Source organism: Rhamphochromis sp. 'chilingali' (genome assembly GCF_963969265.1).
Source record: "Rhamphochromis sp. 'chilingali' genome assembly, chromosome: 4".
NCBI lineage: Eukaryota > Metazoa > Chordata > Actinopteri > Cichliformes > Cichlidae > Rhamphochromis > Rhamphochromis sp. 'chilingali'.
In genome coordinates this window covers 11,089,277-11,105,385 of record NC_137948.1, presented here as the reverse complement: position 1 = coordinate 11,105,385, position 16,109 = coordinate 11,089,277, and the positions used below count along the sequence as shown (strand labels likewise).

Genomic DNA, 16,109 nt, shown 5'->3' with positions numbered 1-16,109 from the left:
AAGTTTGACCACAGTAATATGTTTTCAGTGACCCCAAAGATATAATGTGTTTTCAGACATCCTCCCTGTAGACTCGCAACATCACAAATGCCCATCTGGGATATTATTGGGTCCCACTAGTTAAAATATTATAGGAGTTCTTAAAACAGACATTTTAAGAACTGTGGGCCGATCCGAGAAAGCGTGAGTATTTGTTCTGTTTTTGTAATACATTTGGTCTCGCTTTATTTTTGCATCAATTAACGAGATTATGGTTGCAATTTAAACACCAATTAGAGACAAAAGCTTCTTTATCAGAATTTGAAAGCAAATTTTGGGCTTCAAAATCCAATTAATGAAATCAATTTTGTGATCAGTCCCTGTTTGCCCCTATTTCCTCTGTTTTTCTTATCTTTTCCCTTCACCTCCACCCAGTCATGACAGATGGGTGCCTCTCTCTGAGCCTGCTTCTGCAGAGTGTTGCTTCCTGTTAAAAGGGATTTTGTCCGTCCTTTGCCAGGTGCATGCTCTCAGGGAATTGTCTGATCATTGGGGAACATTCTCTACATTCTTCACCTTGGATTATAAAGCTCCCTGATGATGAGGGTTGTGAATCGGTGCTGCTTAGATAAAACTAATTCTATTCTATTCTACAAACTGTTTGCCAAATCCAGGCCTCAAGTGCCGGTGTCCTGCGGGTTGCAGATGTGTTGTTTATCAAGCACAGTTGATTTAAATGGCTAAATTACCTCCTCAACATGTCTCGAAGGTCTCCAGAGGCCTGGTAATGAACTAATCATTTGATTCAGGTGTGTTGACCCAGGGTGATATCTAAAACCTGCAGGACACCGGCCCTTGAGGCCTGGATTTGAACACCCCTGCTCTAAGTAGCTCTTCATTTGAGTGTGTTATGCTCCCTCCACTTCCTTTATACTTTGCAGGGTTTTCTCTTTCTGAGGCCGTATGTTGGAGAAGATGGTTAAACTGACTGGGGTTTACCTGTGTAAGGCTCACAACAGGTACAGCCTAGTAGTATATGCAAAAAAAGGGAAATAACTGTGTTATTCCCCAACAAACACATAAATAACAGTAAAACTGTGTTTTGCTTATAGATTTTGTTTGATCAGGTTCCAAGGCTGGTAGTAGCTGTGACAGCTTTTTACTAGTTGCTGCTGGTGCTACTGTTGAGAATGCAGCAGCAGCCCTGACAGCTGATATGTTGGTCATTTTCTACACTTATTTCTAGTTTCTTTTCCTCTTTTAGCTTTTCAGCTCCAACTTTTCACTTGTTTGTCCATCTTTATAGATCACTTTTTCCACACTAACCTGTTGATTGGGCAATCCAGTGTCAGCTATGAAAAAGGGCTGCTGGAAATGCTTGTAGGGCTGGTGTGCAACTGCCATTCAAGCCACCCAGTAGCCTGTATAATTATATTGACAAAGAAAAAAAAATCATATTGACCATCAGCCCACAAGTGTTTTGGCCCACTGGGCAAATGCCAAGGAATGAAACCACTGGGTTTTAGATTTTTTTTCTTGTTTTGCCGACACACTGCACTAATATGTCAGTTGTCCGTTCATGCATACCATGACTGATTCTTCATACCTCATGTTTATTATTTTGACATCGCAGTCTGTCTTGTCTCCCCTCTTTCTCAGTGGCTATGAGCTGGCTTGGGACAAATTCTGACATTCAGTTTTCAAGTAAAACTGCACAAGAAAAACAATTAAATTAAATAGACGGATTGAAATTGGATTTGTAAGCTAGCTCTAATGGCAGGGTCTCAGTGCATCCTTGTGTCTCTCACGGTGTTGACGTCACACCAGATTTTCTGCTTTAAACAAAAAGAAAAAACTGTGTTTTTTATTGGACATGTTGTAATCAGTAATTATACCTTTCCTACTAAGTGAGGTAAGAAAGTCAGTAGCCAATGTCAGATGGCTTGCACATGAACCAAAGGGTAAATTTTCCTATTATACTTGATGTAGTACAGTTTGCTTGCCAACAGTACACAATTAAATAATTCATGGTAAACTCTGCTCCAGAGTTGTGGACAAACCTTCAGTCACACACTCACTTCCTGAAGCTGATAATCCAAGTGGGACAAAATCCAGATTTTTTTCCTGGAAATGAAATGTTAGGTTGTTGTGAGCCTGTCCAACCCTGTAATTTCCCCTGTATCCCTTTTTTCTATAATCAGAATTGCACTTACAATATTCGATGCTGGAATGCAGCATTCTGCCTTTGGTGGTTTATGTTCTCTCTTATATGTAAATGCACACACAGGCACGGCAATATTTTCAGAGAGACTTCGAGATCAATTACACACATGAGCACACATTCCCAGACATGTATGACTAACTAATACATAATTCATCAACTCATTACCTTCTGCACAACAATACACAGATATATGAGTAACCATTTCACATTGCAGTAATCTCCATTGGAAACATGGTTAACAATAAGGCCGCTAATCTGCTATGTCACATGTAATTAGCAATAACTGAGAGTGTTATTCCTGCATGTGTGCACATAGACCATTTCAGTAGCTTATTGTGTGCTTTTTTAAACTAAGGTTAGAACTTGGATATTGAACAGGAGCAGTTCTACAGAAAGTCACTGCAAAATATCAGCTAAATCCAAGTATTTCTTTTTAAATGTCACAAAACCGAGACAGGTGTATTACTTACCTTTCAGTCAGAGTTGCATCAATGACTCTGTTTGACACAACATACACTCAGACTCTTTTTGCTGACAGAATCAAATTTAATTGGATCCACAGAGGCATATGAAACACAATGATGTGGCTTTTATACAAAACCTCTTCCTTTTCTTAATGACAATGTTTGCTTTAGGGCTGTTTTGACAACTACAATACTTTAAGCAAAGAGACACAATCTGATACTTACAAACATGCTTTGTGAAAGAAAAGTCTTTTCTCATAATAATTCTTACTGCTTTCATTTTTGAGTCACCTGCACTGTAACCATTAGCATAACAATACACCCAATCACCCACCTGCTTTTGTCTATTTAGCTTTATTGATATGTATAGTTAACTCTTTAAAGAGTGTCTATTTTCTGTTCTGAATTTAAAGAGAAAAAAAAGGTCATTTAGGTATATATGCTGCTCAATAAAACAAAGGAACCTTCATCACAGTATAACACATAATCAGGTAAACTGTCAATTTGACCAGCTGACACACATAAACCGCTATGATCGCATTTCACCTGCTCTGGTGCAAATGAGAGTGACAAAACATCTGGAGATGCCAGAGTATCCAGAAGCTTTCACGCCTGTCACAGATAGATCAAGAAATTGGAGATCCATTGTTTGACCTGCCATCGCTGGTGTTCTCAGGTGAATTCCTACACAGCTGCACAATGCTGGGCTGTAAGCACAGGTCCTGCTAAAGACTGACTTCACGCCTTCCTCAGTCTCGTTCTAACATTTTAGTCAGAGACATGTACATGAGTAGCCTGCTGGAGGTAATTTTGTAGGGCTCCTATAGCTCTTTGCGTAATAGAAAACATGCTGGTTTTGCTGCTGGGTTGTTGCTCCTATATAGCCCCCTCCAGTTCTCCTTATGTAGCATCCTGCCTCCTGGTATGTCCTTCACTCTCTTATGACAGGATATGGATGTACCATCCTAGAGAAGCTGCTTTTTCAACCAGAATGGGCTGCAGTTACCATCTAATGCCAATGGTCCACGGACATCAGCTATTACTACTTCCTTTTTGAGAGGTGTCTTGGTGTTACCACTCCAGTGCAAGTGTTAGCACTGATGCACTGGAGAGAAATCAGCTGAAAATGATTCACAATGGTTTCTTCAATTCAAGTCAATTTTATTTACACCAAAACAGTCACTTCAAGGTGCTATTTCTTGTTTATATGGTTTCCTATATATCTACATATAATATATAAATGTATTAATAAAAATATCTGTAATAAATGTCCACATTTATTCTAAAAAAAAACACAGTGTCAGGTTCTGCTTTCTTTGCACGAACTACAATGAAACAAGAATTAATTTTGGAAATACCTTTGCTACAATAGAGGTACTGATAGCTTTCAAATTCATGTGTACATCATGCCTGTTAGCAATAGTTCACACTTAGTGAACACACATTTTAGAGGAGTTTAATATTGTTTTTATTTAATAATTTTGGATAAATTAGGATGACCATCATTGCTACAGCCCTATAAAACGTATGCTTCCCAACTAGACAAATTGATATTGCACAAGTTTCACTGGTTTTGTATTATACTGTGAAGATTGTATCTTCTCTTAATTTTTTTAAGCAGTGTTTCATTGCTGGCTTCATTTATTTACGGTATCAAAAAAACCCAGCAACAAATAAATATGGTGGGTGGGGCACAATTTTTGTTCTGCGTTACTAAGTTTGACATAGAAAGCATAACAACAATCTAACTTTCATTGTCAATGTGGTGCATTAACAAAAAATCTTAGTCATACATTGTGTTTTTAAATGCAAAACCTTTTTCTTTAAAAACCGTCCTGGAATATAAAACAATCTTTGGACATCTGTACAAGCTGTAGATTTTGTGCAAAAATTATATTTCTAAAAATTAAAGTACGCCTGAAAAATTGTGCAGCTGACGGTGACTGTAACCGTGTAAGCATGAATCTTACAATGAGGCAATGAAGGCAAATGAGGAATTTGAGTTAGGTGTCAGACAAATCCAAGAGGCTCTGGATAGAGCGTGTACATCTAATTATATATATACAGTTAAATATTCAATTAAAATTCAGTTCAACCAAATTACTCCTCTGTCCATATACATTCAATCAAAATTTGTTTAAAAATGGAGTAGATGAATAAAAATATGGATTTCGTGCTTTATGCAGTCAATAACAAACCTGTGATATATTATTATTTTCTTGTTTGGCTTTGGCTTGTTAAAACCAGAATAAGTTAAACTTTGTATCATGTTCCTTCTAAAGGTGAAAGAGTCCATATTCTGTGTGCCTGCCTCAGCATAGCAAACACTGACTCCTATCACAGCATGATAAGATAGAGAGGTCTCCAGTAAATTGCAATTCCTGACCACTCAGACATTAAGAGTCTCTCATGGTGCAATTCACATTCATTTCCATCGAACCAAAAGTTTAAATAAAATCATACTTTGACACCAAGAGGTTCTTCTGTACCACAGATTAGTGCACACTGCTGCAAACACACACGACACAAGCATGTCCCACAATGGTTACACCGGATAAGATGTGAGAAGGGTTGAAATAGCTGTCCTCCATATGTGCACAGGCAGACACACGTACGCACACTGAACGCCAGTAAAGTTTTGATTTATTTGATCATTCCTAATGTCTGAAGTCAATAAGTGTTTTTTCCTCCATCTCCCAGAAGCAATAAATACTCATATGCAGCTGGGCAGGACTCAGTGGCATTTCCTGCAATGTTCTGAATCGGTGAACATCATGATCCCTGTTTGTTACTTCCTCATCCTCTTCCTGCTCAAGCTATACAACTGCCACATGATAAGCACGGATCCAAAGCAAGAAGCGCAATCAGTGAGAGTTTTTGCGATGAGGTCCCAGGGAAGTCAGACATTAGTTTCCTCTCCTTCCAGAGTATATGAGCGGTACTTCACGCGCTCTTCCAGACACACATCCTCTGTGGCAGTGCTGCTGGTGGCGCCTCTGTGCGATTGCAAAGAGAAGTGCAGGGTGTGCCTGCTTTTGGCAGGTCTGCATTTCCCTGTCCCGTTGCTAAAGGAGACAACGAGTTTGCGGTTCTCCTCAGCTGCAGTGGAGCAAACCGGGCCGCTGTTGGCTTTGTTGAAGTGAGGCCAGTCAACATTTGGGTCACCGGTGTTGGGCACATTGCCAGTGGCGATACTGCCGCTTTTAACGTGTGGCGTTTGGCTGTGTGTGTGGCGGTACTCCTCATCAATGTCCTTACCCAGTTTCCACCTCTTCCACTTTTTCAGCATCTCCGACTGCACCTGAGAGAGGAAGTGATGGGAGAGACAGGAGAGATAGTGGTGATGAAGATTGAACAAGACACAGAGGACATCAATAGATGGATGTTCTTTGCCAAAAACTGCATTTAAAAGACTGCATATTAGCAGATGGATCCTGTCGTGTCTGCTGGTCTTTGCAGACAAAAGAAACAAAAGTGGAACTTGAAGATGTTTTTAGAGATACAAAAGAACAAATAAAGGAAGAGACAGAGACAATAAAAAATGTATCCTCACAAAGAAGATACATTTAAAATTAAAGTGGCTTTTGACAAATGAATCAGTCTCACCTCTTTATTGACAAAGCAGTACAGGATGGCAACCAGCAGGCCCTGAAATGGAAGAACATTTAATATGCTTATTGTACTTAAAATACATTTTTTCATTATTAGAAACAAATACCCAGAAAATCACTATTTTTGCCTCATTACTCTCATCTAGTTCCCACAATAAAAGAGTAAAAACACTTTTTTTCATTTTATTGCACTGGACAGCTAAAACACTTGATCACTGAACTGCCAAAGGCAGAGGCATAGTATGAATGATGGAGAATATAATTAATGCAGCCCAATCTCATTCCTAGGGTGTCAAAATCTCTATTACTATTTTGTCAGAGCCGCTGGGATCTCACAGGTGCACCGAAACCTGTCTTATAGAAATAGAGAGACGCTCTCTCACTCCCAGCTTGTCACATATGGATGCTTGCAAACAAGCACGTGAAGCCACATTTAAATGCACCGCCATTTTTTAATGTGTAGAGTTATTGTTATGAGGGGGCGCATTGTACCACAAAGTAATTTTTCACTAAAACTAATCAGGTAAGTTTATGGTGCAAAGACCTAAATTACAAGCAACAGCACAAGAGCATTCAAAATTAATGTGCCTTCTTGTGACTTACTCCACCTTTCATCTCCACCGTAATAAATGCACTTCCTAGTCTTTCCAAAAAAAGAATTTTATCTCTCAGCCATGAATGCTGCCACATCTGGTTCATCAAGTCATGGTGCCAGGACAGCTTGTTCACATTTCCTGCAACACCAGCAGTATCTGACAGAAGGGTAGGATTTGTGTGCTGCCTGAGTAAGAAATAGTCTAAAAAAATAAAATTTGAGGATTAAGAAGGAGTTTGCTGGGCAAAAGAAATGTCGAACCCAAGCTCTTCACCTATGTTTGCCTTTATATGCAAATGTACAACATATAAAAGTGCCAATTTCTTTGTTCTCTGTGACATCTTTGAGTTATACAGATAATTTATTACTTTAGCGTGCAGTTTATGTCTTCCTGGGTATTAATCCTCTGAGGTCCCTCTGTTATATTTATGGGCACATGTGGAACAAGTGAAAGTTGAACTTATACCTGGAAGGAGTTGAACAGGAGATCACAGAAGAGGCGAACGAGGCGCAGAACAGAGCCTTTAGGAACAGATTCATCAATGACAAAGGTGAAGAGGATGGCATGAATCCCAAGCAAGGGAATCAGAGTTAGGGTAGATTTTGCCAGTCTGGAAGAACGGAGAAAGGGGAAGCAAATGGTATTAGAGATTACAAGAAAACTCTGAAAACAGGGGACTATATATAAAAATGGCTATAATACCAAAAAAGTTAATTCCCAAGCGAAAAAGCTACTAAGACTAAGTAAATGCTTCCTGTCTGCATTTTCTTTAAAAAAACAAAAAAGAAAAGAAATAAAGGAACACATTTCTCACCTGAACTTGTAGTCAGTGTATCTCATCTGGTGAGCTCTAAGTTTAGACATTAAGATTTTAATAATACGGATAAATATGAAGAAGTTAATCTGAAAGAAAGAGGATAAAGAAAGTCACTTTGAAGCAAACACAATGCAATATTTTAGCATATGGTGCTAGAGAGAAGATTACTGCCGCTTTGGAACGCGTTAGTAGTTAACACAAAGTCTGACTTTAAACGAAGTCCTCACAGTGGGACTGGGCAGACGGATTAACGTCCCCACAACACGAGCAATTCAAGTGCTTGCGCACAGAACAAGCATGTGCACGTGCGCACACACTGTGATCTAGTGCAGGACACTTACTGATGGCAGGTCATTTATTATCACAGCACTCAAGATTTTGGCGCTCCAAGTTTGGTAAAGTGCGTGTGCTGTCTCAACACAAGTATTTGTGTAAATATGTATAGTGGAGTGTACACAAACGCAGTTTATTTAGGTGTGAATCAGGTTGTTTGCGCAATAGTAGAACTGCAGAACAGCTCTGGGGTTGTTGCACAATGATGAAAGACTTTACAACAACTTTACATTTTTACCAACTTTTTCTGCAACTGCATTAAAAAGTAATGCTCCCACACAGTGCAGCACTGCGCATGTTTAAGTGCACTGGTCATAAGTGTGTCCATCCATAATGCTATTTGGGAACAAGAATCAGGAAACACACAAAAGGAAAGCGTCAGCTGGTTTTGGTATGTGATGTTGTTAAGAGGGAGTGTAAACACAATGATGTTGTCCTATATGAAATTTTAAATACTGATATTTTGTGAATATTGCACATGTGGTTGTATAAAGTTATATTTTGTCATCAGACTGAGCAAAGTGAAATAGCACAGCACTGAATGTAGGAACTGATAAAATATCAACTGCAGAAAATAAAAGTCACTATTTTTACACGACTTACATTTTTCCTGCAGTCCTATTTTCAACAGCTGCCTCATCTACACACATTCAAATACAAGCAGGCAGACAAAAGCATTTGGTATCTTTATGAGCACTCCTAAGCATCTGCCAAGACATAGATTGTTTTGAATTGTCTTTAAAACATTATCCAAATGTAAACTGACAAAGTTAAACACAAAGGTGAGAGAGAGAGAAAGAGATACAGAGAGTCTTACCAGATAAGCAAAAAGTATAGGAGATCGGATAATCCACCAATATCCCATGTTAATATTCCTCTCCCAGCACCTAGATACAGAAACAAACTTATGGGCATAACACATTTTATCAACATTTCCTCTGCAATATAAATTCTTTAAAGGAAACCAGGAGAAAAAAGACCCGCACTGATCTGTCTCCTCAGGGGTCACGGATAAAAGCGGCAATAATTAAACTGTCTTCCATTTGATGTGAGAATTCCATGAATTGATTAAACTTACTCTTCATTCTCATACAGGTATTTCACTGTGATCCATGGCAACACAAATATGAGCGGAGCACCTGAGAATGACAGAAAGCAAAGAATAAGGATCCCAAATCATTTCCTCCAAAGCACACGCAGTAGTCCTAGCTAATATTTATACTTTAGTCCAGTAATCAGTATCAAGTTATATTATTATATCACTGCCCATGATACAACATTTTTTATATTTTTTTCTGTCCTTGTGAATTTAATATCTCATTACCATTTCAAATATTTCCGCTCTCGTCTTATCCTAAGCAGACTTTAAAGGTCTCTAAATATTAAAATCATCTCTGTCATGTCTGCCTTTATCTAAGCTTCAATGAGCTCAATCCCTATGTGTTTATGAATGTGGTCTCAGAATTGTATCAGGCCTGTCAGGCTATAACACATCAAGGTGAGCTGGACAGTTGTTATTTTAGACATGGATGAGTAGTTTTCTTCAGTGAGTATTTTTAAAAGCTATACAAGAACTTAACTATGGACAGCTGTATAATTAAGTTCTTATTACAGAACAGGAGGCTGAAAATCATACATTCAATATTCATTTGAAAATGTAAAAATGGTGGAATCTAGGAAGTCTGAACTGGAGAAGCACATCTGCTCTTGAATGCTTGTTGTTACGGAATCTGAGGACTTGTTAAGTAGTAGTAGCAGCTGGACTCATTACATTTTTGTGTGTTTCAAAACAATACTTGACAGAGTTCCACGCCGTTAGGTGTTTACAGTGATATGAAAAAACAAAAACAAAACATATTTTCTTTCAGTGTCTCGTGGGTATGAATTAGATATCTCACAGTCTTAAAGACTACTGGGTGTTATACATCAAAGTCAATTTGCAGGTCTTGCAGAGTGCTACTGTCTAAGGAAATGTAAAAACAAAACCTGTATAAATCTTTCTTTGTCTCCAGAGAGAGACACACTAATGCAGGCTTTAGGTTTTAAAAAAGAATGAAGAATACATTATTTGGTTAGTCAGAGAAGTTTGAATTCAGGGCTTTTTTGAAAACCTTCTATTTTCAGTCACAGCTTAGTTTTAAGGTCTAAAAAACATTTGTAACCGTCAGTGGTATCTCTCAGCCTCCTAGCAGAAACACCTGTGGTGTCAATTTGAAAATCCTATGTCACCTTGTTTTCAAGTTATTGCATTCACAAGATTTTTAGAAAACACTTTGAAGTCGAGGTCACTGAGATTCAAAGCCGCCTAAGACTCTTCGAAGGCGCACCTATTGTATCAATTTGAAAACTCTATAGTGCCTTGTTCTCAGGTTATTGCATTCACAGGATTTTCAGACTACCTGGCTTCTGACCTTTGACCTTTAGGTTAAGGTCACTGAGATTCAAACTTATCCGCCCGCCTGGTGGGGAGACGTGAACTCCCCATCAGCCTTTAACAGTTATGGTCTGGGGTAAAATACACCCTTCTGATAAGTTAGCTCTGCTGTGTGCTACACAATATTTATATATACAAGAACGTTGTTACACCTAGCAGCTGGGAGACAGACAGACAAAACATATTGGTAGCAAGAGAAAACCTCTAAGGATACATTCCCACTTCAAACATGAAAAGAAGGTAAGGTGTAGTGTTTTTAGTAGTCTCGAGTGTTTATGGGATACAATAGCTAGAGACCGCAGATTTTCTTGTAGCTCCTCCTTGCTCTCAGAGCTATTAACATAACTGTTGGCTGACTTGTTGTTGCTAATTTCTGTCGTCTGACTAAATCACCCATCAAAAGACTGGCTGAAAGTCAGAGCGCTGTTCACTGTTGGACCTTTTGCATTACGTTGATAAGCACAAAGCCAAGTGTTCAGCTGCTGTTTAGCAGATTATGCTCTTACCCCAACCAATGGCCAGGTAAATGTAGAAGTACTTCCTCTCGCTGAATACAGTGATGACTAAGAGGCTATGAAGATAGATGCCTTCCACCAGAAGCCAATAGTTGTTGGCAATTACACTGTACTGCATCATCACCATGGCACCACGACACCACATCACAGCCTGACACGAGACAGATACCATGGGAACACAAACAATAAGCCAAGTTGTCCGTGCTTGCACAAATGTAGCAAATGCAGCTTTTAAACAAAGCTTCACAGGGTAAAAGCTGACAAATGTTTCAGTTCAGATGAATTAGTTTAACATTGTTCCAGTTCAGGGACAACAGCTACAGTACAGCACAGTGGGAGTTTTATTGTGGAATACACGGGTAGTTCCCCCTTTGCTAGACACCACAAAAATGAAAGTAAAAAAAAATGTAATATTTTTAAGTGATTTTTACTTCTTAATGATTGAGCTAAATGTGGATTATCTGACATCTTCCTCGACAAATGTGGAGTGTTTCATGTAAAAAGAAGCAAGGGGAACTTGAATATATCCATAGCTGAGTTTGCACTGTCCACTCTATACATTGAGTCACTATCTTTTTGTACTAATGTTAAATTTCTTAACTGTAGTTTTTATTCCACTTATAACGTAGTAGAAAATCATCCCAAACTGTAGTGTGTAAAAGGTATATGCTACTTTGCTCTTCAGCTGTAAAGTTAATGTTATTTTATTACCCATTAAGAGTGGCTACAGAACATCCAAACAGTGGTTCATTTAATTTATTGCCAGTGATGCAAATAAAGCTAATTCATGTTACATATATTTTACTTCTATGTTGTAGAGAGATGTATAAAATGAAATGTAAAGTATTTATCCAGAAATACAAGCAATGTTGATCTGCCCATAGCCTCTAATATGGTGCAAGTATTCTGCTGTGTGTTTTAGCAACAGAGATAATTAGATGGGCAATAGCAGTATACATTTGAGTGGTATCAGATATCAACAGGTGTCTGCCCTCGCTCATCTTCTGTGTAATAAATCCTAGATAGTGATCAGTCCTTTATGTTTCTTGATATTCTCTTGCAACCGCATTTCAGAACTTTAAATTAAATTCTTATGGACCTTTATGAACTCATGACAGGTTAGAATAGCATGTGAATTTCAAACATATATAAACTATATACTATATGGACAAAAGTACTGGGCCACCCACACATTACACCTACTGGAACTGCTCGGCTATGGAAACACATGATGTTAATGCCAGAGGATGTTTGGAACTCTGCAGTTACTGAGTCAGCACTGCGTTGGCGACTTTTACGCACTATACGCCTCAGCACTTGGCGACCCCGCTGTTCAACTTTACGTGGTGTGTCACTTTGTGGCTGACATGCTGTAGTTTCTTTTCCCTTCTTTTGCAGTAACACTACTTATAAAGGTTGTTGGAAGAAAGTCTATAATCTATACATCCTATAGAGTGCCATGTTAGGGCTGGTGTGCTCTTTAGAAGAACAGGTCGCATGGTCAGGTGTTTGATTTTATGCACCTTTTGCAATGCGACTGAAAACACCTCATTTTGAATATTAAGAGGTGTGACCCATTACTTTTGTCAACATGGGGTATATTCGTTTACTGAAGCTTTATTTACAGGAAATGACATGAAAAACAACACCAACAACATCAATAATGTTTTGTAGAATATGTCTTTCTTATCACAGATTTGTTGGTCTAGACATACCCAATCAATATCTAGTCAGCAGTTTATTGAAATATATGTGTGGTGGTTGTTAAAACCTACATGGAATTTATGTTCAGGACGAGCTGTGCAAGTCACACTGTTGAATATAAAAATTATATCGTGGTAGAATATTCTCTGTATGTGTTTGTGGCACATACTGCACTACATTACATTTGCGATCGACCTTTAATAGCAACATCCAGTGAACACTGATGTTTAAAGTGAGGGATTAAAAGTAAGTTATCTATATGTTTGTCTCCTCCAATCACTAATCACCTTAATATTATCATTTAACAGCCTCTACACTCTATATCTACTGTAATATGGTGGCTATGGCTAAGGTTTTACAACTGCAGGTGAGCTGGATGTGTGTTTGTTCGCTGACCGGTATGTTGACCCAGCTTCGTGCCTGTGAGTCACTGTTGCTTCTGGGATCCAGTGTGAGGGTCAGTAAAGCATCTTTAACCAGAATGGACACAGCTCTCAGGATGAATGAGGCAAACAGGTTCATGTGGATGTTGTTTCTCATACAGTGGAGCTTCCTAAGAGGTAAGAAGTGAGAGTAAGAAGGTAGAAGATGTAAACAAGATCCCGTAATTCAAACCAGGTCTGCTCCTTAACCCCCTTAACACGTCCTCTTTACATGATGTACCTGAAGAAGATGAGAATTCCCAGTGCCAGCAGCAAAGCCCCCAGTGAGAGAGAGTAACCCACTGTGTACATGATCCGCAACTGAGTGAGGATGCGGCCATACTGCTGCTGAAAGAGATAAAGTCATTTACAGACATGGACTACATTCAAACATAGATACAAACACACAATTTATATTCAGCTTTATTTAAACAATACAAAAAGATCCTAATAATTTACTGAACAGATGGAGGATTTTCACATGCGGCAGTAAGTTCAGATCATAATGAGTTAATGTTTTAAGTACCAGTACCGTGTAACAATCTGCCACTGCAGGCAGCTTCAAAAATGGCCACTAATTAACAAGAAAGCCACACACAAAAACAAAGTACTGCACTGTGTACACACACCTCACCAGGGTCGTCCTCACATTCACTGGTATTCTTCTGTGCCCATTTGCCATCTTCACTGCAGAATCTGTAAACCAGACCATCCTGAACTATACACACAAAGAAACAACGATTGTAAGATTTTATTTTAGAGTGGCATATGTAAACTATGCAAATAGTGCTGTCGCCTAAACACAGTGACACTTTTGGATTTAAATGGTAAATGGCCTGCATTTGTATAGCGCTTTACACATTCAGTCATCCACACACAGGTGATGGCAGCTACATTGTAGCCACAGCCACCCTGGGGCGCACTGACAGAGGCGAGGCTGCCGGACACTGGCGCCACCGGGCCCTCTGACCACCACCAGTAGGCAACAGGTGAAGTGTCTTGCCCAAGGACACAATGACCGAGACTGTCCAAGCCGGGGCTCGAACCAGCAACCTTCCGATTACAAGGCGAACTCCCAAATCTTGAGCCACGTTCGCCCCATTAAATTAAATTAAAGCTTTATTTCAGTTTTACTTTAATTTTAGAGTTTTACCAATTCACAACACTGACTATTTTATATTGTGAGGCAACTCTTAGCAGATTCGCTTATGGTATCAATTTCAAAATCCTACGTTACCCCATGAAGCTTTTCCAGCTGAGGGTAAAAAGATCAATTTCATCCCAAGGTTTAACTGATAGCTACGATAAACATAGCCATTATTTCAGAAATGCAGATTATGATATTTGATTGACACTTTTTACCACTCAGCTGTAAAAAGCTGATGGGGTATTGTCATCACCCTGCTGGGCAAGCGGATGGGGAGTTTGTGAATGTGATAAATCAAGAAGGACCAATTCATTACATAGGTGCAGCTACTAACAATCTCGGCTGTGTTCAAAGCTCAGTAACCTTGACCTCAAGGTATAGGGCAGAGGTCATTTTTTGGGGGGACTGTGCTCACACAGCCACACAACCTCCACTTCAGATACACTGACTAGTATTTAAAAAATGTATTGAAAAGCATGTTATTACCTTTCAGATATGCAAATTATGTTTTCCATGGGGTTTTATCTCAGAGTATTCCCTGAACATATATGTACGGCCCTCTTAAAAATGAGAAGGAATTCATTAAGCATTGTGGTGGGATAGTGGTGTAGTGGTTTGCATTGCTTCGTCATAACATGAAGCTTCCAGGTTTGAATCCACTGCTTATTTTAGGACTTGGCAGAGAAGGAAAATGTGCAGTTTTTAACCAAATCTAAACATAAACAGACATCATTTTCTATGAGTCTTTTCAACAAGTCGAAAAGATGAATTTTCACATTTTTAACATACTCTCACTTTGTAGCTTTCTTGCAGCAGAATAATATATTTTCAAACAAAAGTTAGTGAAACACAGGTTGGGTCTAAAGTAGTGCTGCACATCAGATGTTTACACACACCCCTGCAAGGCTACGAGTCCTCCGGAGATAGCAAAGATAAACCCCCCTTCACACCTATTCAGAGGCCCAAAACAACCTGGAGGAAGCCTGTGCATGGAAACAAAGATAGTAGACAGACAGCTGCAGTCAAAATCCAGGCTTTTCATGCTATGAACCAAAACTGTTAAGTGTTTGAAGCAAAAGCCCGCACACCACAGGTAAATGACTGAGAAAGCTCCACAGGACAGGTGTGCTGCCACCGGTGACACAGTGTGAAGTCTTTACACCACTCATAGGTTGAGAGTAAAGTCAGGGCTGAGTAATATTTGGCTTTCACACTCATTTAAGCACTCCCTGAAACCTCAGTGCACCTCAGTACATTGTATTCAGTACATCATTCTGCCAACCGATTACCTGCTGTACATGAAGACCAGAAACCAATCTGTCAAGTGTTTGTATACATTATATGTTTTGTTAGAAAACTGGTCGTGTTACCCTGAAATGCATGAGTAATTTTTGAAACATGTTTTCTTACAGTGGGTCATTCACACATGTAACGCAGATTGACCGCTTAATTATTAAAAACCTTGAAAACCTAGAAATATAATAGAAAATGCAGCACTAAACCCTGACACACAGATGCAGCGTCAGGCTGCTGTGGTCATAAGCTTTTATTAACTCCCTTTTTTTTCCACTGTTTCACTGTTTGTACTTATTCACATTAATAGTTAAAAAAAGCAACACAGTGAGCACATGGATGTCTTTGTTTTGGTGAGCAAGCTATCAAACACAATAATTACATATTATCACCTTATATCCTTGTTAAGTAAACCTTTCAATTAGCAGTCAAACTGTGCAGTGAGTTAGGTATAAGCATTTTATCCATGTAAATGAGAAAAAAAAACAGGTTAAAATTATGGCATATAATGAAATGCTACAGATAAGAGTGATAAGACTAGATTTAAATCGTACATTTGCAAACTGTAGC

General features: G+C 38.9%; 1 protein-coding gene across 1 annotated transcript in view; it reads right to left on the bottom strand.

Moving 5' to 3' along the window:
* Positions 1-2,811: 2,811 nt before the first annotated feature.
* Positions 2,812-16,109, bottom strand: part of gcgrb (glucagon receptor b) — a 56,573-nt gene continuing 43,275 nt past the window's right edge. The window contains exons 5-14 of the mRNA XM_080879233.1: positions 13,729-13,817; positions 13,341-13,447; positions 13,074-13,230; positions 10,965-11,124; positions 9,103-9,163; positions 8,842-8,911; positions 7,689-7,777; positions 7,340-7,484; positions 6,274-6,315; positions 2,812-5,968 (exon numbers count right to left, since the gene is read on the bottom strand). Coding sequence (XP_080735359.1) covers positions 5,567-5,968; positions 6,274-6,315; positions 7,340-7,484; positions 7,689-7,777; positions 8,842-8,911; positions 9,103-9,163; positions 10,965-11,124; positions 13,074-13,230; positions 13,341-13,447; positions 13,729-13,817 — 1,322 coding nt within the window. The 3' untranslated portion in view covers positions 2,812-5,566. The remainder of the gene's footprint in view (positions 5,969-6,273; positions 6,316-7,339; positions 7,485-7,688; positions 7,778-8,841; positions 8,912-9,102; positions 9,164-10,964; positions 11,125-13,073; positions 13,231-13,340; positions 13,448-13,728; positions 13,818-16,109) is intronic.